The sequence below is a fragment of the Saccopteryx leptura genome, chromosome 3 (genome assembly GCF_036850995.1).
Source record: "Saccopteryx leptura isolate mSacLep1 chromosome 3, mSacLep1_pri_phased_curated, whole genome shotgun sequence".
Taxonomy (NCBI): Eukaryota; Metazoa; Chordata; class Mammalia; order Chiroptera; family Emballonuridae; genus Saccopteryx; species Saccopteryx leptura.
Genome location: NC_089505.1, coordinates 67,181,669 through 67,209,485, shown reverse-complemented (window position 1 = coordinate 67,209,485; position 27,817 = coordinate 67,181,669). Strand labels below are relative to the sequence as shown.

The 27,817-nt window shown below is 47.9% G+C and overlaps 1 protein-coding gene and 1 non-coding gene across 6 annotated transcripts in view; both read right to left on the bottom strand.

The window, feature by feature from the left end:
- Positions 1-5,565: 5,565 nt before the first annotated feature.
- TRPM4 (transient receptor potential cation channel subfamily M member 4) overlaps positions 5,566-27,817 on the bottom strand; it is a 50,026-nt gene continuing 27,774 nt past the window's right edge. For all 5 annotated transcript variants that reach the window (XM_066373951.1, XM_066373952.1, XM_066373955.1 and 2 more), the window contains 10 exons: positions 27,486-27,560; positions 25,369-25,788; positions 16,149-16,281; positions 15,893-16,067; positions 15,367-15,544; positions 7,044-7,237; positions 6,683-6,815; positions 6,378-6,450; positions 6,181-6,286; positions 5,566-5,933 (listed from right to left, as the gene is read on the bottom strand). In XM_066373951.1, the coding sequence (XP_066230048.1) occupies positions 5,929-5,933; positions 6,181-6,286; positions 6,378-6,450; positions 6,683-6,815; positions 7,044-7,237; positions 15,367-15,544; positions 15,893-16,067; positions 16,149-16,281; positions 25,369-25,788; positions 27,486-27,560 (1,492 nt within the window). In that variant the 3' untranslated portion in view covers positions 5,566-5,928. The remainder of the gene's footprint in view (positions 5,934-6,180; positions 6,287-6,377; positions 6,451-6,682; positions 6,816-7,043; positions 7,238-15,366; positions 15,545-15,892; positions 16,068-16,148; positions 16,282-25,368; positions 25,789-27,485; positions 27,561-27,817) is intronic.
- Positions 14,349-14,424, bottom strand: TRNAS-AGA (transfer RNA serine (anticodon AGA)). Its single transcript has one exon. It is a non-coding gene; the product is annotated as a tRNA-Ser (tRNA).

The window sequence follows — 27,817 nt, the reverse complement described above, 5'->3', positions numbered from 1 at the left end:
AATAAGCCTGACCAGGTGGTGACACAATGGATAAAGCATCAGCCTGGGACACTGAGGACCCAGGTTCAAAACCCCAAGATTGCTGGCTTGAGCGCTGGCTCATCCAGCTTGAGCACAGCTCAGCAGCTTGAGTGCAGGGTTGCTGGCTTGAGCATAGGATCATAGACATGACCCCATTGTCACTGGCTTGAGCCCAAAGGTCATTGCCTTGAAGCCCAAGGTTGCTGGCTTGAGCAAAGGGTCACTGGCTCGGCTGCAGACCCCCGATCAAGGCCCATATGAGAAAGCAATCAATGAACAACTAAGGCACCACAACAAAGAATTGATGCTTCTCATTTTTCTCCTTTCCTGTCTATCTGTCCCTCTCTCTGTCTCTGTCTCTCTCTTGCTAAAAATAAAATAAAATAAAATAAAATTTTAAAAATTCTGCTCTCCAAAAGTCACTATTATTTTTTTTAGAGTACATTTATTAAAGCTGGAGACAATGAAACAAGGAAGGGTTTAGGATAGAAGAAGCAACAGGAAAGCCTAGGTGGAGTTGCTTTGTCTCACTGGGAAGTCAGAGAAAAGGGGCCTTGGAGACAGGTTCAGGGGGTTAGCCCAGGACAAGCTGCCATTGCCCACTGCTCTCCAATTGCAAGTCTCATAAGGATGCTTACCGTTTGGGGGAGGGGTATGGGTATACTACTGAAAGGGACAGTGCTAAAAAGACACTAATAAATGAAAAGGTAAGCTACACTAAGGGAAAATATTTTCAAAACACATATAGAATAAAGGAGTAGCCAGAATATATTAAATTTTGTAATTCAATGATAAAAACAATCCATTTTTAATTTTTTTAATTATTTTTTTTTTACAGAGGCAGGGATAGACAGGGACAGACAGGAACGGAGAGAAATGAGAAGCATCAATCATTAGTTTCTCGTTGCGCGTTGCTACTTCTTAGTTGTTCATTGATTGCTTTCTCATATGTGCCTTGACCATGGGCCTTCAGCAGACCGAGTAGCCCCTTGCTGGAGCCAGCGACCTTGGGTCCAAGCTGGTGAGCTTTTTGCTCAAACCAGGTAAGCCCGCACTCAAGCTGGCGACCTTGGGGTCTCGAACCTGAATCCTTCCACATCCCAGTCCAATGCTCTATCTACTGCGCCACCGCCTGGTCAGGCTAATTTTTTAAATTTTATTTTATTTTTAATGTACATGAGAGAGCCAGACATACAGACAGGAAGGGAGAGAGATAAGAAGAATCAGTTCTTTGTTGCGGCACTTTAGTTGTTCATTGATTGCTTCTCATAGTGCCCTGACTTGAAGCCCAAGGTTGCTGGCTTGAGCAAAGGGTCACTGGCTCGGCTGCAGCCCCCCGATCAAGGGGGGCTCCAGCCGAGCCAGTGACCCCTTGCTCAAACCAGCAACCTTGAGCTTCAAGCCAGCGACCTTTGGGCTCAAGCCAGCGACCATGGGATCATGATGAAGATCCCACACTCAGGCCAGCAACCCTGCACTCAAGACAGATGAGCCTGCACTCAAGCTGATGACCTCAGGGTTTCAAACTTGGTACCTTGGCATCCCAGGTCGACGCTCTATCCACTGCACCACCACTGGTCCAGCAAATAATCCATTTTTAAAATGGGTATAAGTTTTGAACTGGCACTTCACCAAAGAAGCCATATAGACGGTAATAAGCACTTGAGATGTTCACATCATCAATCATGAGAGAAATGCAAATTAAAACCAAAATGAGCCTGGCCTGTGGTGGAGCAGTGGATAAACCTTCGGCCTGGAATGCCAAGGTTGCCAGTTCAAAACCCTGGGCTTCCCTGGTCAAGGCACATACAACAAGCAAGCAATGAACAGCTAACATGAAGCAACTATGAGTTGATACTTCCCATTCCATGCTCCCCTTTCTCTCCTGTCTCTGTAAAAACCAATAAATAAAGTAAAAAAAAACAACAAAATGAGATACCACTATAAACTTATTAAATTGGCTAATTACAAACACTGATAATAGCAAGTGCTACTGAGGATACAGAGCAACTAGAACTCTCGTGCATTGCTAGTGAACATGCAAAATGCAAATGGTGCAACAAGTTAGGAAAAGAGTTGGACTGTTTCATATAAAGTTATGCATACACTTATACAACCCAACCACTGCAATCTTAGGTATTTACCCAAGAGAAACAAAAACGTATGTCCAATACTCACAGTTCTCACAAATCTATTCTGGATTTGAGTGGCAGCTACTTGGCTTGTCTAAGTTTTTGCTGCACAGAAGGAACCAAATCGTTTTTCAAGTTTGGGCTGTAGTTTTTTTTGTTTTTGTTTTTTTAATTGAATTTATTGGGTGACACTGGTTAACATAACTATGTAGGTTTCAGGTGCCCAATTCTACAACACATCTCTGTACACCGTATTGTGTGTGCACTCCCAAGTCTTCCTCCATTACCATCTATCCCATCTCCCCTGCCCTTGGCTGCAGCTTTGAGCAGCATTCACAGCTCCATCTCTTCCAACCCCACCTGTCCTTGTAATATATCAGTTCTGCAACCTTCAGTCACAATGCGCATGCGTTCCTGAGTCCTCATTCCACTCTCCTGCCTCCTTTTCTCTGATGACCTGCATGCAGCCTGTATCTGCAGTGTTCTTTTTGTATACACTATGCCTCTTTCAAACGACCTCCTAGCTTGGGGTTTTAGTGGTTTACATATTCTCCCACTGATGGTCACTGGCCTTGTCCCACATCTGAAAACCTGGAGCAGACAAGTTGGGGGGCCTTCCTGGATCCGAAGCTGGTGGATGCCACAGCTGTTCCACACCCTCAGCAGCCCCTCCAGGGGACCATAGACGAGTAGATCATAGCTGCCCACTCCACTGCCCACTCTTGGTTAATGGACACCCAGACAATGGGCTTGCTGCTAACCTGTCATCTCTCCTAACATAGAGTATCTTTCACCTTCACAATAACCCAGTTAAAATGTGTGGTTTCAAAAACAACAACAGCCCTGGCCGGTTGGCTCAGCGGTAGAGCGTCGGCCTGGCGTGCGGGGGACCCAGGTTCGATTCCCGGCCAGGGCACATAGGAGAAGCGCCCATTTGCTTCTCCACCCCCCCCCCCTCCTTCCTCTCTGTCTCTCTCTTCCCCTCCCGCAGCCAAGGCTCCATTGGAGCAAAGATGGCCCGGGCGCTGGGGATGGCTCCTTGGCCTCTGCCCCAGGCGCTAGAGTGGCTCTGGTCGCGGCAGAGCCACGCCCCGGAGGGGCAGAGCATCGCCCCCTGGTGGGCGTGCCGGGTGGATCCCGGTCGGGTGTATGTGGGAGTCTGTCTGACTGTCTCTCCCCGTTTCCAGCTTCAGAAAAATACAAAAAACAACAACAACAACAACAACAAAAATCAGCACCAGGACAGGTGGAGCATTTTCCTTTGTGGTCACCAACTGTCAGGCATCGGGGTTAGAACACTCATGACTAGGGTCATGGAATAAAATGAAATAGGTGCATGGAGGGCAAACATACAAGTAGTGAAATTTTTTTGTTTGTTTTGTTTTTTTTAGTGAGAGAGACAAGAGAGAGGGACAGACAGGAAGGGAGAGAGATGAGAAGTATCAATTCTTTGTTGTGGCGCCTTAGTTCATTGATTGCTTCTCATATGTGCTTTGGTGGGGGGCCAGGGGACTACAGCAGAGCGAGTAACCCCTTGTTCAAGCCAGCGACCATGGATTTCAAACCAGCGACCTCATGCTCAAGCTGGTGAGCCCACGCTCAAGCCTGTGACCTTGGGGTTTCGAACCTGGATCCTCTGTGTCCCAGTCCGACGCTTTATGCACTGTGCCACCGCCTGGTCAGGCCAAGTAGTGAAGACTTAACACAGAAACTTAAGACAGCATTTTAGGGTAATTCCTCAACAGTACTCAGCCTCCTTTTCAGGTAAGGGATATTTGGTTTCCAAACTGGTTTATGTGTGGAAATGAAGCGAGAGGTTTTAATTCTCGTAATTCTCTTTTTTGATGGTTCATGTCAGATTTCTATCCACCAGGCCTGAGTTTTCCTGTTACATAGTTATTTCAACAGAGATAAATTAATACAAGGGCCTCAGAAAACTGGAAAATGAGTAGAAAGAAACAAAGCACAGCAATAGTACGTGTAGGATGCAGATTTCACCCCAGGACTGGGGAGACAAAAGGAAGAAAATAGTTATCAGAACCTAAGCTCTGGGAGCTGAAAGCCAGACTAGAAAAGGAGGCTGGCTGGTTGACTGGAGCTGGTGTGACCGAGGGCAACACCAAACTGAGTGCAAAAAGCTGCAAGTTGATACCAGCTACTGCTGGCAGAGGAAGCACTGTTCTGGAGCCATGCTCTGTAACCAGAAGCAGACAAAAAGGAGTTCGCTTTCCCCTCCTCCTCCCCCTCCTCCTCTCCCTCCTCTTCCTCCAGTCATCGGTCTCTCTAGCACCCCCTTTAGGCAGAGCCTAGTAGAAACCCAGGAGGCAAAGCAGAACTGGTTGGCCTCAGCCCCACCATCACAGAGCCTAGTTTTAAAGGGCCAGTGTAAAGCTGAGAGACAGTGTGCCATTGAGTTCCTAGGATTTTGTAGCTTTTGACATTTCCAAATACAAACTGGTGCTTTCCAAAGGTTTTGGAGTCAGCCCATGTTTCTATTCAAACTCAGCCACTTTGTAGCTGTGTGACCTCGTGTGAGTCACTTATCTGTGCCTCAGTTTGCTTATTTGCCAGATGGAGACAGTAGTACCTACTTACATGGCTGTCGTGAGAATTCATTGATTTTGTATGTGCGGGGCACTAAACACAGTGTCAAACACATAGCGTCCTGTATGTGTTAGCTGTCGTCATTGCCACCATCGTCATTATTATTACAACTTGGGTTAGGGAAAACTACTTCAGAGAAATCTGGTTGCCACACAACACTTGACAATGTTTCAAAGTCACTCCATACCCAAAGTGGGAGATAGGTGGAATTCCTCCAATTTGGAGGAAGGATGTTTTGGTTTTGATTTCTGGATGTGTTGGTTGTTGGTGGATTTCTTGCTATTTAACTAATAATTGCTGTCAGTACAGCCCTGTCATTACCAGTTTAGTCTGTTATGGGTTGTTTAGTTAAAGTGCATGTATAATGATGCATATTTGCTGCAATTCCATGTGTGCGTGGCCTGTAATTTTCCTCTAATTAGACTTTTTAGAGACACATATGCAGTTATCTACTCAAATTTGCATCATCTGTTTCCCTATTGCCAAAGCAGATGCACAGAGTGCCCACCCATCCCCACTCCAAGAGATAATTTGCTTTCACCAGAGTTCTTTTTCTGCTGTAAAGTGGGAAGTAGAGGGGTGCAGATGGTTCTTGTCCCTCTGAAGTGAGAGCCATCAAAATAGTGTAGACAAGAGGGGCTGGGCCAGAGTCAGATAGGAATAGTGGGGCTGAAAGGAGGGAACAGACCTCAGGTCCCTGAAATACAGCAGCAAACAGACCAAAGACCTCAAACCACCGCCAGCTTCAGCCCCTATAGCAAAAAGGATCTAGACACCACCATTTTCCCACGAATCAAGCATCGAGAACTGCTCCTCTCAAATGGCTTTATTTCCCCAGTGTGGGGAGCTGTTAGTGGAGTCTGTGGTCCCTGAACCCCTAGGACCCTGTGGCCTTCTCCTGCCCAGCGGGCTGTGGTAGAAGAACATTCAGAGGGGCCATGCCTGGGCTCCAGAAGCTGATCCTTCCAGAGTAGAGCTGTTTTTTAAAGGGGCTGGGCTTCCTGTGGTTCGAATGAATAAGACTCCCTGTGGTGGTCCCGACAGCAATCCAGGTGGCAGTCCATGGCACGGGGCCCACCTCAAGACAGGCCACCACTTGCAGGGGTCCAGGAGGCCTTACTCTGGGATCATAAACTATCCATGGGGGCTCCTTGAAGTCCGCCAACAGGGTTCAATCTAGGGGAGAGAGAGAAGAGAGAACAGGTGGTGGGCTCAGAAAGGACAGAAAAATGTGAGACTGGCAAAAAAGGAGAAAGACCATGGGAAGCCCAAAGGAAACCAAGAGAGTGAACCGAACCAGGGACAAAGAAAGGGCTGCGAAAAAGAAAGGCAGAGATACGGGATCAGTGACCTGGAAAGCAGGAACACAGAAGCAGGTAGTGAAGAGACCGGAAATACACACAGGTAGACCCTACACACTGACCTTTGGGCCCAGGTGAGGTCGGGGGCTGAGGCCCTCCTGGGGGAAGCAGCGCAGAGCGGCTCAGGGCCTCGGCAACCCAGCCTAGGACTCGGCTACAGTGCTGAACCTGGGAAGCAGATGGAACATCAGGGCACCAAATGGAAATACACAGCCTCCCACCCGGCCCACACTTCCCCGTCCTGGGCTGGAGTCCTCACCTCCCTTTCCAGCCCTTTCAATCGCTGCTCGTACTCGCGGATCTGTCTCAGCTGCTTCAACGCCATGTCCACCCTGGGCATACAGGACTTCAGGCCAGTGGCGGCAGCTCACCAGCCCACCTACCAGAAGCCCCGCCCCCTGGAGCTCCGCCTTCCTTAACATTCCAGGACCCGCCCACTCAAGTTCACCTCTAGCCAGGTGCTTTGCAAACCTCAGCCGGTTCTTCCCTCAATCTCTGTCACGGGATACACCCCCAGAAACTAGAAAACTAGAAGGCCCGCCCCTGGCCAGGCCCCGCCCTCACTTGTGCGATGTACGCTTCAAACGCTCAGAGTCACTTTCCCGCTTGTCCCTGGCACGTGCCAGCAGGAAATTCTCCTTCTGCACCGATTCCCATGTCAACAGCTTCCTCTCATCTTCCTTAGGGAGGTGGACCCCTGGAGGGCAGTCAAGACAGAGTAAAGAGCCCACCAGTCCTCGGGCCACGCCACAGACCCAGCCTCCCCACTCAAAACCCTGAGTGAGCTCTCCCAGACTACACCCCTGACAGCCTAAGCCTTGCCCACTGGTGCTTCCGGACATCATCCCCATCCTATCCATGTCCGTTTTTCTCTCCGGGTCCCACCCCTTGTGTTTCTCTCTTTGAGGCCAAGACCCGCGCTCACAAAAATGCTGGTTGGTGGGGGACGATGGCAAACTGGCTCTGTGCCTGTGCAATCGACGGATGAGGAGGCACACATGCGAGATGATGATGAGAGGTGGGGCCAGCGCAGGCCGAGAGTGAAATTCCCGGATGAGGCTATAGCGCTGCGCCTTCCAGTAGAGGTCACTGTTGCCCTGTACTTTGCCAAAGGTGTAGCTGTGGGGACCAGAGATCAAGGGTCACCAGAGGTCAAAGAAAAGTCAGGGGTGATGGGTCAAGGTTAGATGTCAGGCAATGTGTTTGAACTTCAAAGCAGCAGGCAGATGTCAGGAGCAGTTATGTCAGAGGTTATTATAGGATGCAACTAGTAGTTAGGATAGGCTGACCAAGCATCAGAGGTCAAGCTGGGATGGTGTCATGGATTAGGGCAGAGGTTGCAGTCAGGTTCAAAAGTCAGTCTGAACAGCCTGACCTGTGGAGGCACAGTAGGTAAAGCATAGACCTAAAATGCTGAAGTCATGGTTCAAAATCCCAGGCTTACCCAGTCAAGGCACATACAAAAGAATTAACTTCTATGAGTTGATCCCCCCCTTTCTCTCTCTGTCTCTCTCCTCTAAAATAAATAAAATCTTAAATATGTTTAAAATAAGTTAGTCTGAACACACATATCTAAAGTCAGAAATAAAAATGGGAACATTACTACCAACCTTACAGAAATAAAAAAGATTAGCCCTGGCAGGTTGGCTCAGTGGTAGAGCGTCGGCCTGGCGTGCAGGAGTCCCGGGTTCGATTTCCAGCCAGGGCACACAGGAGAAGCGCCCATCTGCTTCTCCACCCTTCCCCCTCTCCTTCCTCTCTGTCTCTCTCTTCCCCTCCCACAGCCAAGGCTCCATTGGAGCAAAGTTGGCCCCGGCGCTGAGGATGGCTCCATGGCCTCTGCCTCAGGCGCTAGAATGGCTCTGGTTGCGGCAGAGCAATGCCCCAGATGGGCAGAGCATTGCCCCCTGATGGGCATGCCAGGTGGATCCCAGTAGGGTGCATGCGGGAGTCTGTCTGGCTGCCCCCTGTTTCCAACTTCAGAAAAAAAAAAAAAAAGGATTATAAGAGTATACTATTGCCTGACCAGGTGATGGCACAGTGGAGAGCATCAGACTGGGATGCAGAGGACCCAGGTATGAAACCTTGAGGTCATCGCTTGAGCACGGGTTCACCAGCTTGAGCGCGGGGTCGCTGGCTTGAGGCCAAAGGTCGCTGGCTTGATCCCAAGGTTGCTGGCTTGAGTAAGGGGTCACTCACTCTGCCATAGTCCCCCAGTCAAGGCACAAATGAGAAAGCAATAATAAACAACTAAGGAGCTGCAAGAAGAACTGATTCTTCTCATCTCTCTTCCTGTCTGTCTGTCCCTATCTGTCCCTCTCTCTGCCTCTCTGTCTCTGTCACACACAAAAAAGAGAGAGACTATCAACAATTGTATATCAACAAAAGAGATAACTTAAATGAAGTGGAAAAGTTTCTAGAAACACACAAATTACCTAAATTAACACAAGACATAGGAAATCTCAAAAGACTCATAACAAGTACAGAGATAACTAATAAAAAATATACAAAATTAAAAAGTCCAGGAGCAGGTTTCACTGGTGAATTCCACCAAACATTTACTTTTTATTTTATTTATTTACTTTTTTTTGAGAGAGAGAGAGTAAGAGAGAGGGATAGACAGGGACAGACAGAAAGGAACGGAGAGAGATGGAAGCATCAATCATCAGTTTTTCGTTGCGCGTTGCGACACCTTAGTTGTTCATTGATTGCTTTCTCATATGTGCCTTGACCGCGGGCCTTCAGCAGACCGAGTAACCCCTTGCTCGAGCCAGTGACCTTGGGTCCAAGCTGGTGAGCTTTTGCTCAAACCAGATGAGCTCGCGCTCAAGCTGGCAACTTCGGGGTCTCGAACCTGGGTCCTCCACATCCCAGTCCAATGCTCTATCCACTGCGCCACCATCTGGTCAGGCCAAACATTTATTTTTTTATTTTTATTTATTGATTTTTAGCAAGAGAGGAAGGGGGACGACGACATCAATCTCTCTGGGGAACAAACCAGCACACTTCCAGACAATGCTCTAACCAACCGAGCTATCTGGCTAGGGTTCCACCAAACATTTAAAAAACAACACCAATCCTTTCCAAACTCTTCCTTAGAGCTGAATAGGAGAGAACACTTTCTGACTCATCCTATGAGGCAAGCATTACCATGCTATCAATACTAAAAGAAAAGAAAATACAGATCAATATCCTTTATGAATATACATGCATATATTCTCAACAAAATACTAGCAAACCTAATTCAAAAGCATATTAAAAGATTTATACACCACAACCAAACAGGATTTACCCCAGGAATGAAAAGGCAGTTCAACATATAAAAATCAACCAATGTAATACACACCTTAATAGAACAAAGGGAAACAATCACATATCCATCTTAATCAACAAGAAAAGGCATTTGACAAAAATCCAACATCCGTTCAAGATTAAAAAAAAGAAAAGACAAGAAAACCTCAGTCCTGACCAAGTGGTGGCACAGTGGATAAAGCATTGATTGACCTGGGACACTGAGGACCCAGGTTTGAAACCCTGAAGTTGTCAGTTTGAGTACAGGCTCATCCGATTTGAGTGTGGGCTCACCAGCTTGAGCTCAGGGTCGCTGGCTTCAGTGTGGGATCATAGACATGACATGGTCGCTGGCTTGAGCACAAAGGTTGCTGGGTTGCTGGCGTGAGTCCACTTGAGCAAGGGGTCACTCACTCTGCTGAAGCCCCCCCACCCAGTCAAGGCACATATGAGAAAGCAATCAATGAACAACTAAGGCACAACAAAAAATCGATGCTTCTCATCTTTCTCTCTTTGTGTCTGTCCCTCTGTGTCCTCTCTCTCTCTCTCTCTCTCTATTTCTCTGTCTCTCTCGCTTAAAAAACAAACAGGCAAAAGACACGAATAGACATTTCTCCAAAGATATACACATGAGATAATAAGCACATGAAAAGATCCTAAACATCATTGGTCATTAGGATATGCAAATCCAAAGCACAATGAAATAACTAGTTAATACCCACAAGGATAACAACTTTTTAAAAAAGCAAAGAAAGCCTGACCAGGCGGTGGCGCAGTGATAGAACATCAGACTGGGATGCGAAGGACCCAGGCTCAAGACCCCAAAGTCGCTGGCTCAAGCACTCGGTCTGCTGTAGCCCCCGGTTTCGCAACGAAAAACTGATGATTGATGCTCTCATCTCTTTCCGTTCCTGTCTGTCCCTATCTATCCCTTTCTATGACTCTCTTTCTGACTCTGTAAAAAATAAAATAAAAAGCAAAGAAACTACCTGACCAGGTGGTGGCGCAGTGGATAGAGCGTCGGACTGGGATGCGGAAGGACCCAGGTTTGAGACCCCGAGGTTACCAGCTTGAGCGCGGGCTCATCTGGCTTGAGCAAAGAGCTCACCAGCTTGGACCCAAGGCCCCTGGCTCCAGCAGGGGGTTACTCGGTCTGCTGAAGGCCCGTGGTCAAGGCACACATGAGAAAGCAATCAATGAACAACTAAGAAGTCGCAACACGCAACGAGAAACTGATGATTGATGCTTCTCATCTCTCTCCGTTCCTGTCTGTCCCTGTCTATCTCTGCCTCTGTAAAAAATAAAAAAATAATAATAAAAAAAGCAAAGAAACTGTCAGTAGGCCCTGGCTGGTTGGCTCAGCGGTAGAGCGTCAGCCTGGCGTGCGGAAGTCCCCGGTTCGATTCCCGGCCAGGGCACACAGGAGAGGCGCCCATCTGCTTCTCCACCCCTCCCCCTCTCCTTCCTCTCTGTCTCTCTCTTCCCCTCCTGCAGCCGAGGCTCCATTGGAGCAAAGATGGCCCCGGGCGCTGGGGATGGCTCTGTGGCCTCTGCCTCAGGCACTAGAATGGCTCTGGATGTAACAGAGTGACGCTCCAGAGGGGCAGAGCATTGCCCCCTGGTGGGCATGCCAGGTGGATCCCGGTCGGGCGCATGAGGGAGTCTGACTGCCTCCCTGTTTCGAGCTTCGGAAAAATGGAAAAAAAAAAAACTGTCAGCAAAAATGTGGAGAAATCAGAGCCTTCACATATTGTTAGTGGGGATGTAAAATGGTGCAGCTTCTGTAGAAAACAATTTGGTGCTTCCTCAAAAAGCAAACACGCCTGACCTGTGGTGGTGCAGTGGATAAAGCGTCGACCTGGAAATGCTGAGGTCACCAGTTCAATACCCTGGGCTTGCCTGGTCAAGGCACATATGGGAGTTGATGCTTCCAGCTCCTCCCCCCCCTTCTGTCTCTCCTCTCTCTCTCTCTCTCTCTCTCTCTGTCTCTCCCTCTCCTCGCTAAAATGAATAAATAAAAATTAAAAAAAAAAAAAAAAGCAAACACAAAATTACCACATGACCCAACATTCTATTCTAGAAACATACACAAAAGATATAAAAAAACCAAAGACTGCCTGACCAGGCGGTGGCACAGTGGATAGAGCGTCGGACTGGGATGCAGAGGACCTGGATTCGAGACCCCAAGGTCGCCAGTTTGAGCGCGGGCTCATTTGGTTTGAGGAAAAGCCCACCAGCTTGAACCCAAGGTCGCTGGCTCCAGCAAGGGGTTGCTCGTTCTGCTGAGGGCCCGCGGTCAGGGCACATTGAGAGAGCAGTCAATGAACAACTAAGGTGTCGCAACGCGCAATGAAAAACTGATGATTGATGCTTCCATCTCTCTCCGTTCCTGTCTGTCTGTCCCTGTCTATTCCTCTCTCTGACTCACTCTCTGTCTCTGTAAAAAATAAATAAATAAATAAAAATTTTAAAAAAAGTGTTTAAAAAACCAAAGACTTAAACAGATACATGAATACCAATATTTATAGCAGCATTATTCACAATAGCCAAAGGTGGATACAACCCAATCTTCTATCAACAGATAAATAAACAAATTGTCTTAGATCAATATAATGGAATATTATTCAGCCAGAAAAAGGGTTGCTGACACATGGCACAAGATGAATGAACATTGAAAATTTTATGCTGGGCCCTGGCCTGTCGTCTCAGTTGTAGAGCATTTAGCCTGACCTGTGGAAGTCCCGGGTTTGATTCCTGGTCAGGGTACATAGGAGAAGCGGCCATCTGCTTCTCTCTCCCTTCTTTCTATCTCTCTCTTCCTCTCCCACAGCCATGGCTCAGTTGGAGCAAGTTGACCCTGGGTACTGTGGATGGCTCCATGGTCTCACCTCAGGCGCTAAAATATCTGTTACCAGCATACGGAGCAATAGTCCTAGATGGGCAAAGCATCACCCCACAGGGGGCTTGTCAGGTGGATCCTGGTTGGGGCACATGTGGGAGTCTCTGCCACCCTGCTTCTAACTTTAATGTTTTTTTAACTATTATTATTATAGAGACAGAGAGAGGGAAAGATAGGGACAGGAACGGAGAAAGATGAGAAGCATCAATTATTAGTTTTTTGTTGCGACACCTTAGTTGTTCATTGATTGCTTTCTCACATGTGTCTTGACCGTGGGCCTTCAGCAGACCGAGTAACCCCCTGCTTGAGCCAGCGACCTTGGGTCCAAGCTGGTGAGCTTTGCTCAAACCAGATGAGCCTGCGCTCAAGCTGGCGATGCTGGCGACCTCAGGGTCTCGAACCTGGGTCCTCTGCATCCCAGTCTGATGCTCTATCCACTGCGCCACCACCTGGTCAGGCATCCCTGCTTCTCACTTTAGAAAATTTTTTAAAAAAGAAAACATTATGTTGGCTCTGGCTAGATAACTCAGTTGGTTAGAGCATAATCCCAATATGCAAAGATTGCCAGTTTCATCCCCAGTCAGGGCACATACAGAAACAGATTGATGTTTCTGTATGTCTCTCTTTCTCCCTTCCTCTCTCTCAAATCAATAAATACAAATATTTAAAATAAAACTTTAGGCCCTGGCCGGTTGGCTCAGCGGTAGAGTGTCGGCCTGGCGTGCAGGAGTCCTGGGTTCAATTCCTGACCAGGGCACACAGGAGTGGCACCCATCTGCTTCTCCACCCCTCCCCCTCTCCTTCCTCTCTGTCTCTCTCTTCCCCTCCCGCAGCCGAGGCTCCATTGGAGCAAAGATGGCCCGGGCGCTGAGGATGGCTCTGTGGCCTCTGCCTCAGGCACTAGAATGGCTCTGGATGCAACAGAGCAACGCCCCAGAGGGGCAGAGCATTGCCCTCTGGTGGGCATGCCGGGTGGATCCCGGTCAGGCACATGCAGGAGTCTGTCTGACTGCCTCCCCGTTTCCAGCTTCGGAAAAATGAAAAAAAAAACCCACACAAAAAAAACACTTTATACTAAGTGAAAAAAACCCGACACAAAAGGACAAATAATGTATAATTCCACTTATAAGAAACATTTAAAATAGCCAGAGTCGGCCCTGGCCAGTTGGCTTAGTAGTAGAGTGTTGGCCTGGTTTGTGGAAGTCCCTGGTTCAATTCCCAGTCAGGGCACACAGGAGAAGTGACCATCTGCTTCTCTACTCCTCCCCCTTCTCACTATCTCTACTCTCTCTTTCTCTTTTCTCCTCCCACAGCCATGGCTCAAATGGTTTGAGCAAGTTGGTCCCAGGTGCTGAGGATGGCTCCATGGCCTCACCTTAGGTGCTAAAATGGCTCAATAGCAGAGCAGCGGCCCCAGATGGGCAGAGCATTGCCCTATGGGGGGCTTACCTGGTAGATCCTGGTCAGGGTGCATGTGGGAGTCTGTCTCTGCCTCCCTGCATCTCAATAATAATAAAATAGGCAAAGTCATAGGGACATAAAGTAGATTAGAGGTTATCAGACTGGAGGGAGGGAAAAATGGGGAGTTATTGCTTGCTTAATGAGTACACACTTCTGTTTGGAGTCATGAAAATGTTTTGGAAATAGCTGTGATGGTTGTAAAACATTATAAATGTAATTAATGCCACTGAATTATATACTTAAAATGGCAAAAATGGTTAATTTTATGTTATATCTTTTGCCACAATAAAAACTTTTTTTTTTTTGAAGTTGGAAACGGGGAGTCAGTCAGACAGACTCCCACATGTGCCCGACCGGGATCCACCCAGCATGCCCACCAGGGGGCGATGCTCTGCCCATCCTGGGCGTCGCTCTGTTTCAACCAGAGCCATTCTAGTGTCTGAGGCAGAGGCCACAGAGCCATCCTCAGCGCCCGGGCCAACTTTGCTCCAATGGAGCCTTGGCTGCGGGAGGGGAAGAGAGAGACAGAGAGGAAGGAGAGGGGGAGGGGTGGAGAAGCAGATGGGCGCTTTGCCTGTGTGCCCTGGCCGGGAATCAAACCCGGATCTCCTGCACTCTAGGCCGACGCTCTACCACTGAGCCAACCGGCCAGGGCCAATAAAAACTATTTTTAAACATTCAGCCTACCTAGCGTGCGGAGGACCCTGGTTCGATTCCCGGCCAGGGCACACAGGAGAAGCGCCCATTTGCTTCTCCACCCCTCCGCCGCGCTTTCCTCTCTGTCTCTCTCTTCCCCTCCCACAGCCAAGGCTCCATTGGAGCAAAGATGGCCCGGGCGCTGGGGATGGCTCTGTGGCCTCCGCCTCAGGCGCTAGAGTGGCTCTGGTCGCAACATGGCGACGCCCAGGATGGGCAGAGCATCGCCCCCTGGTGGGCGTGCCGGGTGGATCCCGGTCGGGCGCATGCAGGAGTCTGTCTGACTGTCTCTCCCTGTTTCCAGCTTCAGAAAAATGAAAAAAACAAACAAACAAACAAACAAAAACATTCAGCCTGCCTGACCGGTGGTGATGCAGTGGATAGTGTCGACTTGGAACACTGAGGACCCAAGTTCAAAATCCCAAGGTCACTGGCTTGAGTGCAGGCTCATCCAGCTAGTGTGTGGGCTCACCAGCTGGAGCGTGGGGATTGCTTGTGTGAGCGCGGGGTCATCAACGTGATCCCGTGGTTGCAGACTTGAGTCCACCCCTTCCCCAGTCAAGGCACATATGAAAAGCAACCAATGAACTAAAATTCTGCAACTACAAGTTAATGTTTCTCATCTCTCTCCCTTCCAGTCTGTCTGTCTGTCTCTCTCTCTCTCTCTCAAAACCAAAAAACATTCAGCCTGGGCTCAGGGAGAGGATCAGAATCCAAAGTCCAGGTCAGAAGCGGCATCTGGCTAGTTCTAGGGACAAGCCTGCATTAAATCTGAGTCAGAGTTCAGGGCCTAAAAAGGAATTGACTGGGCTGAGAGCAAGAATCATGCTGGGGTCAAGAGTCATGCTAGGGTTAAGGATCATGGAGGGTGATCAGATCAGAGAGGGCAGGGCCTCCTCACCTGAACATGGCAATGAGGAGATTGACCAGTAGAATGTTGGCCACGAGCAGGAAGATGACAAGGAGGAGCACCACCAGCCAGTTGGCATAAAGGGAGACGCAGGAGCCGGCCTGCGCCCCTGATGGGCGTGCCCATAAACCCTTCTCTGATGAGCAGTTGACATGCTCCATGAGGGCCACTGTGAAAGAAGACAGTCAGAGATGGGGACAGAGAGACAGAGAACTAATGAAGACAGACATCCAGAGGGGTGTGGAGGAGTAGAGACCCAGAGAGAGGGAAAGAATCCTAGAAAGCAAGGGGATGAGACCCAAAAAGACACAGGAGGGGTCAGAGTCCTAGAGACAGGGGACAGTGATACAGAGAGAGAAAAGGACAAAGTCCAGTAGGGATGAAAGGGGCAGGGAGACCCACTCAGACCCAGAAAGAGAGACAGAGACTCAGAGATAAGGATATAGAGACCCAGAGATGGGGGAGTAGAGAGGAGGGACTCCCAGGGAGGGTGTCAGCCCCACTCATCCCTTTTTACCGTCCATTTCCTCCTGGGGGATCTGGCCGAAGATCTGTAGGTAGGGCCGGTAGAAGATGCGGCGCAGAATTTTCGGGAGGTCTTGATCCCGAGGCCTAAGGAGACCCTCCGTGGCCACCCCATAAGCAACCAGCCACACGCCCAGGAAGAAAAGGAAGAAGAACACATCCTTCATCTACAGGAGAGCAGAATAAAACTGAATTAGCCCTGCCCCTCATCTCCATCACCACGCCCCCTCGTGTCCCACCCCCCTCACCATCTTGTTCACTATGACGATCTTGGGCCCCAGCTGCTTATTAACCGTAAAGATGTGCAGCAGGCGGAGGGTGAAGACCATGAAGTCGAGGCAGAGGACAGTACGGCCGAGGTCATACAGGCCCGGGACCAGCCTGGATGTGAGGATACAAGACAGTGGTCACTAAAGGTCACAGGGTTCATAGGAAAACCTGCATCTTCCCAACACTAGGCTTCAGATGAGGCTGTGGCCTTCCCTGGGCTGGAATCTGGGGCTTCCTCCCGTTCACCCGGAATGAACCCAGATTTCACAGTGCCAACTGGGCTGCACCAGCACTGGCAACCATTAAATAGTGGCTGTTTGAACAAGGGCCTTAACAAAAAACTGGGAGGTCCCTGGAACAATCAAGTTGAAAAAACAAAAACTGCTGGAATATAGGTCCAACCTATGAAAGACAAAATATAGAGAGTTCTAGCAAACCAATAATCAGAAGACAAATGACCTAACAGGAAAGTGGATAAAGGCTGACACACTTCACAGAAGAAGGTCAAATGGCTAATCACATCAGCAGTCTCTCCTGGGAAAATAAAAATTATATTCCTATTTTGCATCATCGTGTACTTAAACTCTGGATGGATAAAAACAAACAAAAAACCTACAGTGAAAGGCACATTAAAATCTTAAAAAGAAAATAAAGAAGAATTTGTTCATGAGCTTGAGATAGGATAAGATGTCATATAAGGGGGGAAAAGTCTTATCTACAGGACACAAAATCACAATAAAGGAAAAGATTAATGAATTTGACTACTTTGAAATATAAGTTTTTTGTGCATCAGAGATGACATAAATATGATGACTAGAGAAAAGCAAACATTTCTAGCCAAAAATACGTAACCTAAATTGGCTCATGAGGGAACATCAGACAATCCCAAATGGGGCAAATTCTACAAAATAACCAGCCTGGAGCACTGAAAAGTGTTAAGGTCATAATAGCAAAGAAGAACTTAACTGTCCCAGATTTGAAATTAAAAAGACATGCCAGACCTGATTGTTGGCTCATTGGATAGAGCTTCAGCCTGGCCTATGGACATCCCGGGTTCAACTCCCAGTAAGAGCACACAAGAGAATCAACCATCTTCTTCTCCTCCCTCTCCCCCTTCTCTCTCTCTCTCTCTCTCTCCCGCTCTCAAAGCCAGTGGCTCAGTTGGTTCAAGCACTGGCCCCAGGTGCTGAGGATAGCTTGGTTGGTCTGAGTATCAGCTTCAGGCACTAAAAATAGCTCAGTACTCCAGCAGCAGCCCTAGACAGGGTTGCTGGGTGGATTCTGGTTGGGTGTATGAGGGAGTCTGTCTATCTCCCCTCCTCTCACTACCTTCCAAAAAGACATGACAACCAAAGGCAATGTGGGGTCCTGAATTGACCCCTGGACCACAAAAAGAACATCAATGAGACTGTAAAATTTGAATATGATTTCCTGGTTTTGATAATGTAAAACGTTAACATTTGGAGGATCTGGGTAAAAAGTGTACAGAAATTCTCTACTATGTCTGCAATAGTTTTTGTTTGTTTAGGGTTATTTCAAAATGAAAAGTTATACCCTTGGCTGCATAGCTCGGTTGGTCATCATCCCGATTGTAACAGATCAATGTTTTGGTCTCTCTCTCTCTCTCTCTCTCTTTAAAATTCAATCAATAATTGCCTGACCAGGCGGTGGCGCAGTGGATAGAACGTCAGACTGGGATGCAGAGGACCCACGTTCGAGACCCCGAGGTCGCCAGCTTGAGCGCAGGCTCATCTGGTCTGAGCAATAGCTCACCAGCTTGGACCCAAGGTCGCTGGCTCGAGCAAGGGGTTAGTCGGTCTGCTGAAGGCCCGCGGTCAAGGCACATATGAGAAAGCAATCAATGAACAACTAAGGTGTCGCAACGAAAAACTGATGATTGATGTTTCTCATCTCTCTCCGTTCCTGTCTGTCTGTCCCTATCTATCCCTCTCTCTGACTCTCTCTGTCTCTGTAAAAAAATAAAATAAAATAAAATTCAATCAATAATTTTTCTTTTCTTTTTTTTTTTTTTCAGAGACAGAGAGAGTCAGAGAGAGGGATAGATAGGGACAGACAGACAGGAACGGAGAGAGATGAGAAACATCAATCATCAGTTTTTCGTTGCGACACCTTAGTTGTTCAGATTGCTTTCTCATATGTGCCTTGACCGCGGGCCTTCAGGAGACCGACTAACCCCTTGCTCGAGCCAGCGACCTTGGGTCCAAGCTGTGAGCTTTTGCTCAGACCAGATGAGCCCGCGCTCAAGCTGGCGACCTCGGGGTCTCAAACCTGGGTCTCCGCATCCCAGTCTGCCCGTCTATCCACTGCGCCACCACCTGGTCAGGCCAATAATTTTTCTTTTAATTGAAAAGTTACAGCCTGACCTGTGGTGGTGCAGTGGCTAAAGCATTCGACCTGGAACGCTGAGGTTGCCAGTTCAAAACCCTGTCAAGGCACATGCAAGAAGCAACTAAAAGCAAATGTTTCCCCCTCTTCTCTCTGCCATCTCTCTCTCCTCTCTCTAAAGACAATAAATAAAATATTTTAAAAATAAATAAGTAAATAAAAATAAAAATTAAATAATAAAAGAATTCTTAAGATAACATAGAAAAGTAAAAAGACGAGCTGCAGACTGTGAGAAGATATGTAGAACAAAGCCACCAAGGATTAGAATCCAGAGATTAAGGAGAGCACTTACCAAATACCATATATACTGAATACATGTGTGAGAGATCAGTGAACATAAAAATGTTTAAGTGGGGCAAAGGATATGAAAAGATAATTGACAGAAGTCTATGTGACCATTAGCTATGAAAAGATGTTCAATCTAATAGACAGGGATTCATAATTTTTTTTTTTTTGTATTTTTCTAAAGTGAGAAGCAGGGAGGTAGAGAGACAGACTCCCACATGAGCCCGACCAGGATCCACCTGGCAAGCCCACTAGGGGGCGATGCTCTGCCCATCTGGGGCGTTGCTCCATTGCAACTGGAGCCATTCTAGTGCCTGAGGTGGAAGCCATGGAGCCATCCTCAGCGCCCTGGCCAACTTTGCTCTAGTGGAGCCTTGGCTGTGGGAGGGGAAGAGAGAGACAGAAAGGAGAAGGGGAAGCGTGGAGAAGCAGATGGGCACTTCTCTGTGCCCTGCACAGGAATTGAACTCAGGACATCCAAATGCCAAGCCAATGCTCTACCACTGAGCAAACTGGCCAGGGCCAGATGCATAAATTTTAAAAGGAGAGGTCATTCTTAACTCATCAGATTGGCAAAAAAAAAAAAAGTAAAAAATTGAGAACTAAAAAATTTTACGTTTTTAAAAAATTTATTGACTTTAGCCTAGCCAGGTGGTGGCACAGTGGATAGAGCATCTGACTGCGACGTGGTGGACCCAGGTTCAAAACCCCAAAGTCGCCGGCTTGGGCGCAGGCTCATCTGGCTTGAGTGCAGGGTTGCTGGCTTGAGCGTGGGATCATAGACATGACCCCATGGTCACTTGCTTGAGCCTAAAGGTTGACTGGCTTGAGCCCAAGATCACTGGCTTGAGCAAGGGTCACTTGCTCTGCTGTAGCCCCCAATCAAGGCACATATGAGAAAGCAATCAATGAACAACTAAGGTGTCAAAACAAAGAATTGATGCTTCTCATCTCTCCCTTCCTGTCTGTCTGTCCCTATCTGTCCCTCTCTCTGACTCTGTCTCTGTAAAAAAAATTGATTTCAGAGAGAGAGGAAGAGGAAATGAGAGAACAAGACAGAGACAGAAACATCAGTCTGTTCCTGTGTATACCCTGACCGAGGATCAAACCAGGAACCTTTGTGTATTGGGACAGTGCACTAACCAACTGAGCTCTCTGGCCAAGTGAGAGCTACAAAATTTTAAAGATTGAAAATATTTTGTCAAGCATGTTTTCAAGAGTATAGGCTCTTACCCTGATGGTGAGCGTTAAACAAATGAAGCCATTTTACAAGGAAACCTATCCATATCAAGAATATGTACACTTTAGCCTGACCAGGCGGTGGCACAGAGGATAGAGCATCAGACTGGGACATAGAGGACACAGGCTCAAACCCCTGAGGTTGCCAGCTTGAGTGCGGGCTTATCTGGTTTGAGCAAGGCTCACCAGCTTGAGCAAAGGGTCACTTGCTCTGCTGTAGGACTCCTTCCCCATCAAGGCACATATGAGAAAGCAATCAATGAACAACTAAGGTGCGGCAAAAAAGAATTGATGCTTCTCATCTCTCTCCCTTCCTGTCTATCTGTCCCTATCTATCGCTCTCTCTGTCTCTGTCACCAAAAGAAAAAAAAAAGAGTATACTTTGGCCCTGGCTGGGTGGCTCAGTAGATAGAGCATCGTCCCAGCTCTCCCAGGTCATGGGTTCAATCCTTGATTTGGGCACATGTGAGAAGCAACCCATGAGAACACAACTAAATGGAACAACAAAATGGAACAACGAGTTGATGCTTTTCTCTCCCTCTCCCTTCCTGACCCCTCAAATTGATGGGAAAAAAATAGGTACACATTGACCTACAGAATTTAAAACTGGGATGTAAACTTTTATTACTTTGGAATAATAAGAAATAGAAACAACAAAAATATTCATCAGGATGGGATTGGCAGAACAAAATGATTTATTTATGCAATCCTGGAGATCACTGGAAAGTTCTCCACTGTATGCCAAAATCTTTGATTTTCCCCCTGTGCAGTAATTCGTCTCTCCCCTAGAAGACAATGAGCTTGACAAAAATGTCTAAAATATCACTGGTATTCCTAGAGCATGGTAGCACATGGCCTTAATCCTTTCATCTCAAAAGATACTTTATACAAAATACAAGAGATCAACACAAGTGTAATATTCTGCAAAACTCCCTTATATTGCTATTGGAATAAATTATTCGTGTCATATTTCTTGGTAGCATTTCTTTTTTTTTTTTAAGATTTTATTTTTATTCATTTTAGAGGGGAGAGAGAGAGAGAAGAGGGGAGGAGCAGGAAGCATCAACTCCCATAAGTGTCTTTACCAGGCAAGCCCAGGGTTTTGAACCGGTGACATCAGCATTCCAGGTCAACACTTTATCCACTGTATCACCACAGGTAAGGCTCTTGGTAGCATTTCTAATACAGCATGGAAGAAGCATGCTTCTCAGTGTGTCAACTGAGAAAAGATTGGGGGGCTGGCCAGGTGGCTCAGTGGATAAAGGTTGTCTTGGTGGGCTGAGGTCATGGGTTCTGGCTCATGGCACATGTGAGAAGCAACTAAGGAGTGCACAACTAAGTGGAACAATGAGTTGATGCTTCTGTCTCTCCCTCATTCTTTCCCTCCTCCCCTCCTCTCTCTCTACCCTCTCTCTCTCTCTCAAATCGATGGAAAAATATTTTTTATTTTTATTTTATTTATTTATTTATTTATTTATTTATTTATTTATTTGTATTTTTCTGAAGCTGGAAACGGGGAGAGACAGTCAGACAGACTCCCGCATGCGCCTGACCGGGATCCACCTGGCACGCCCACCAGGGGCGACGCTCTGCCCACCAGGGGGCAATGCTCTGCCGCGACCAGAGCCACTCTAGTGCCTGGGGCAGAGGCCAAGGAGCCATCCCCAGCGCCCGGGCCATCTTTGCTCCAATGGAGCCTCGGCTGTGGGAGGAGAAGAGAGAGACCGAGAGGAAGGAGAGGGGGAGGGGTGGAGAAGCAGATGGGCGCTTCTCCTATGTGCCCTGGCTGGGAATCGAACCCGGGACTTCTGCACGCCAGGCCGACACTCTACCACTGAGCCAACCGGCCAGGGCCTGGAAAAAAATTTTTTTTTTTTCTTTTTTTTTTTTTTCTTTTTTCCGAAGCTGGAAACGGGGAGGCAGTCAGACAGACTCCCGCATGTGCCCGACGGGATCCACCCAGCATGCCCACCAGGGGGCGATGCTTTGCCCTTCTGGGGGGTCGCTCTGTTGCGTCCAGAGCCATTCTAGCGCCTGAGGCAGAGGCCACAGAGCCATCCCCAGCTCCCGGGCCATCTTTGCTCCAATGGAGCCTCGCTGCGGGAGGGGAAGAGAGAGACAGAGAGGAAGGAGAGAGGGAGGGGTGGAGAAGCAGATGGGCGCCTCTCCTGTGTGCCCTGGCCGGGAATCGAACCTGGGACTCCTGCACGCCAGGCTGACACTCTACCGCTGAGCCAACCGGCCAGGGCTGGAAAAATATTTTTTAAAGATTAAGGGGTATCCCTTGTAAACAGTCTGTATCTACAAGCTCTTTGTCTGCTTTCCTCTAAAGGAACAGTGTCCTAACTGCTAGGACTTTTTTTTTTTTTTTTTTTTTTTTACAGAGGCAGAGATAGACAGGGACAGACAGACAGGAACGGAGAGAGATGAGAAGCATCAATCATCAGTTTCTCGTTGCGCCTTGCGACTTCTTAGTTGTTCATTGATTGCTTTCTCACATGTGCCTTGACCGCGGGCCTTCAGCAGACCGAGTAACCCCTTGCTGGAGCCAGCGACCTTGGGTCTAAGCTGGTGAGCTCTTTGCTCAAGCCAGATGAGTCCGCGCTCAAGCTGGCGACCTCGGGGTCTCGAACCTGGGTCCTTCCGCATCCCAGTCCGACGCTCTATCCACTGCGCCACCACCTGGTCAGGCAAAACTGCTAGGACTTTTATAGAAAAAGAAAAAGACATAATCAACAGTGTACTGGACCCAGAGAAGCTAGTATATGATTATTATCTGGAGTAGAAAGTCAAAGAGACTTTGTGAAGAAACTTTAGGTCTAATTTCTATCTCTTAAAGATCAGAATTTTTGTCCCAATGCCCTATGAAAAGAATTTATTCATTCATAAAGTTCTGGCAAGGAGAAGACTGTCTTGTCTGATCTTTAGCCAGTCATTCCCTTCTTCTGGAATCTGATGAAGCATGTTCAAAGAGTATGGCATATTTGCAAATACTGACAGAAAAAATGTAATTGTTGAGAAAAAGTAAAAGTTGCAGAAGAATACATCAAATATTTCATTTGTATATGAAAGCTGTATTGTATCTGTGCATGTAAATGCACAGAAAAAGAACAGGCAGGATGTGCACCAAACTGTTGATGGAAGTAACTGCTGAGAAAGTGGAACACTTGAAAAGACTGAGGAAATCATTGGCTTCTGTTCTCTGTCCTTCATTTGTTTCCTCTTGTTCAATGAGAACATACTTTTTGATTTCTTGGGTAATAAATTATATTTCAAAAATGTTTTAAATTGAGATAGAGATAGAGTGACTTCAGGAGAGAGATGGCACAAGCCATACTCAGAGTACCATTTGGAGTAATGTCAGGACATTAGGGGAACACGAAGGAGGGAGCCAGAGTCTGGAAAGGACAAAGGAAGGCTTCTGAGACAGAGACAGCAAAGCTGAGGCCTAAAGGAAGTATAGGGGTTAGTTTGGCCAAGGACAGGAAGGGAAAGTGTTTCAGGAAGAGGGGACAGAATGTGCCAAGACCCAAAGACAAGATAATTTGTTGCCAAGGACATTTTGATGTGCCCCTTATGCCCTCTCTCTGGGCACCACGCAGTATAATCTGGAAACTGTGGAAGAAATGAACTAACATTATACAGCCCATTCCTGGCAACAGACAGTATTTGTTTGAAGGGAATTCCTTACAACTTGTTTTTTATAAATCAGCGAAGAGATAGTAGAAATGGTCAATGTTTTTGTGGATTAAATAACTGGCTCCATCTTCAAGCCTCCTGGTTCAGTCTGAATCTGGCATCTGCCCCAGGAAAACTGGCTGTGGAAGGAGGAACAGCCACAGAGCAAAACTCACACAGACTCGAAATTTGACAAAATTCAATATAGACAAAAACATGAACGATGAGCCAAATATACTGCTCACAAACATTAGGGGATATTTCAAAACTAACATGAAGATATAAAATATCCCCTAATTTTTGTGAGCAGTGTATTTGTTATAAAACTTAACCCAAATAATAATTAACCACATTGAAATAATTTCAGAAACGGAAAATAACTGAAGCTAGTTCAACTATCCTGTATACAAAATTGATCAAGGAAGTTTCAAAATGCTTCCTTGATAAGAATTTGTCAGTACTGGTAAAATTTTAATTACAAATTTGTTAATTATGCAGATTCAAAATATCTAGGATCAAGGTCAAAACCCCCGGCCCCGTGATGGAGCAGCTTTCAGAGAGGCTGGAATATAGATGAAAACAAAATAATAAATCAGGAGACAACCCTGCAGAGAGGGTTGGTCCTAGACCAGGCAGGGGCCCAACGCCAGGTCTGGGGGCTGGGGCTCTGTCCAGGGATGCTGGGGAAGGGAGGGTGGGTCAGCTTGGGGTATGGCAGGACTCTTGTGGGAATGGACTATAGGAGAGAGCCCAGAACCCAGGAGGCTAGAGCGAGGGTCCAGGTGGGAGAGATGGCCATGGAGAGGGGGTGGGACAGAGAGTCAGGGGACAGGAAGACAGGGCCTGGGACTGTAGGCTGTAGAGGAAGAGCAGAGAGGGGGTGAGGGCAGTGCCCAGTGTCTGTTCTGTGTCTGGAAAGATCTCAAGCGCAGTTGGGACAGTGGTATTGATGCAGTGCCAGGTTTCGGGGCTCAGAGAAACTTCTAGTAACCTCTAGATCTAGCATCAACAGCATCAGAAGAAGTGAGGTTCTCACTTTGATCATATCATCCCTGAAGCCAGATACCCATGTGGGAGCAAACTGCTTCTAGACTATCTTCATGCCATATGTTCAATCAAGAAGGGGTTTCTGTGGGTTTTTTTTTTAAGAATAAGCAAAGTTAGGCCCTGGCCGGTTGGCTCAGCGGTAGAGCGCCAGCCCAGCGTGTGGAAGTCCCAGGTTTGATTCCCGGCCAGGGCACACAGGAGAAGCACCCATCTGCTTCTCCACCCTTTCCCTTATCCTTTCTCTATCTCTCTCTTCCCCTCCTGCAGTGAAGGCTCCATTGGAGCAAAGTTGGCCCGGGCGCTGAGGATGGCTCCATGGCTTCCACCTCAGACGCTAGAATGGCTCTGGTTGCAATGCAGCAAAGCCCCAGATGGGCAGAGCATCACCCCATAGTGCCGGGAGGATCCCTGTCGGGCATATGCAGGAGTCTGTCTCTCTGCCTCCCCACTTCTCACTTCAGAAAAAAAAAAAAAAAAAAGAATAAGCAGAGTTAGCTTTAGCTGCTCTAGGGCCAAAGGTCTGAAGGCCACAGGGGCACTCACCGGCAACCCACGCCCAGGAGGAAGCAGGTGAGGGCCACCAAGTCACACTGGTTCCAGGTGTCCATGAGGTAGAGTTGAAGCCGGCGGCGCAGCGGGGTGTGGCAGGGGCCTGGCCCGGGCCCTCCGGCGGCCAGGCTGCCCCAGCCTCCCCCCAGGCCCTGGCGGAACTCCTCGCAGAGCAGGGTGAAGGCCCAGAAGTAGAGCAGCAGCTCCAGGGCGCCGGGCGGCGAGGGCTGGAAGTCGATGAGCAGCACCCGGGCGAACAGCATCAGGAAGAGAAGGTAGCTGACCACGTTTCCCACGAAGGCCGTCACTGGCGCCCCCCAGAACTGGGGCCAGCGCCGCAGGTGTGGGGAGCACCCCCTATGGCCTGGCTGACTCAACACACCCAAGGGCATCTTCTCAGGAGGGTCAGTTGGTCTGAGGGAGAGAGAGAAGGGAGGGAGGGCTCAGCCTGACCTCTGAACCTGACCTACACCATTATCAAGACCACTAACTCCTTGACCTGTGACCTTTGTATCCAACTTCTGACCTCTGTTACCTCCTACCATTAAAACTGCCTACCTTTCACCTCTGGCTCCCACCACCCTTCTGACCACTGGCCCCTAGGATGACACACACACCACCCAAAATAGCAGTAGTAATAATGACCCCGTTAGTGGAGCACTTACTATGGGCCAGGCACTATGGTATGATTTTGTAGACATCATCTCCATGGATCCTCCCAACAGCTTCATCAGGCATTGTGGTATACTGCACTACTGTTCACCAAATATTTTGGTTCCCACCAAAATATTGGGAGACTTAGGATCTAAGGAGTCATCACGTGACTTTCTTTTGCCAATAAAATGTATGCAGAAGTGACACCTGTCACTTTCCTGTGGAGGCTTTTAGAGCCAGTACCTGGCTCCCCATGTCTCTTTTCCCTCTGCTGTGAGACCAGGAACAGCTTGGCTAGAAGGGGCGTGCTCACACCAAAGTGGAAGCCACATGGACAGAACCACAACCAACCCAAAAACGGAGTGTGAGTGAGAATGAAACTTCTTTGTTGCCAGCCACTGAGGGTTTTGGATGTTTTGTTGTTGCACCATCACCCAACCTAATCCAACTAACAGAGGAATAACTTTCTATGTACTATTTCTTTACAAAAAAGAACTCTAGGACTCAAAGGTGAAGTCACTTACAAAGTCAGAGTTAGGATTTGAACCCAGGTCTGCTTGACAGAGTCAAGTAAGTCCTTTAGCACCTCCACTCTGCCAACTTATCAGAAAATTGATAAATATTTCATTTCATTTCATTAGGCCCCATTTTGAAAATGCCTTTCAAAAATACCACAGCAGAGAGATTAAAAGCAAAGGCCCTGGCCTGATTGGCGATGGCACAGTGGATAGAGCATTGACCTTGGATGCTGAGGACCCAGGTTCAAAACCCCAAGGTCGCCAGCTTGAGCATGGGCTCGTTCATCTTGAGTGCAGGCTTCGCAGCTTGAGGGCAGGGTCGCCAGCTTGAGTACAGAGTCACCAGCTTCAGTATGGGATTATAGACATGATCCCATGGTCACTGGCTTGAAGCCCAAGGTTGCTGGCTTGAGCCCAACAACAATGGCTTGAGCAAGGGGGTCACTGGCTTGGCTGGAGCCCCCCAGTCAAGACACATATGAGAAGCAATCAATGAATAACTAAAGTGATACAACCATGAGTTGATGCTTCTCATCTCTCTCCCTTTCTGTCTCTCCTCCCTCTCTCTCCTTCTCTCGCTTTCTTTCTCTTGCACGCCTGCATACTAAAATAAATAAATAAAATTTTTTTTTAAAGAGCAAAGTCCCGGAGTCAGAAGAAAAAAATAGGCAAAGGATCCCTAAGTGAACCAAATCCACCCAATTCCACTTGCTATATTGAGATGGAAGTACATGTGGATTGAAGCAAATTTATTTCCAATAAGGAACTCCTTGGTGGCAGAACCAAACCTTGAACCAAGCCTTGAGCCTGTTCCTTTGGAAACTTCCTCAGCTTCCTCCTAAAGCCCCACTTCTCTGCTCTGGCCTCGCTCCAGGTGCCTGGTGCTCCTGCAGCTGCCGGGGGCCACCCCGCCCCATACAGTGCCGGTGCTTCACTCACCTGACAGGCCCCGCCCCATTGAGCCCGTCTATGTCGAACCCCAGGTTCTTCTGCGAGGATTCCTCATCTGACTTCCTGGCATGGAGGGAAGCACAGAGTGAGAAATAGGGAGAGGGGAGAGAGGGAGAGGAATTCTCCAGAGATACCCAACTTCTTTACCAGAGACATGACAAGGAGACAGAAAGGTGCCCGCCTAGAGTCAAAGGGAACTGCCCCAGAGCCATGCCAGAGGGCAGAAGAATTGCCCCTACAGATACAGAGAACCCCACCCCAATATCTCCCCTCCAAGAACATGCCCCATCTTGGGGAGGAAAAGAGTGAACAAAGTGGGG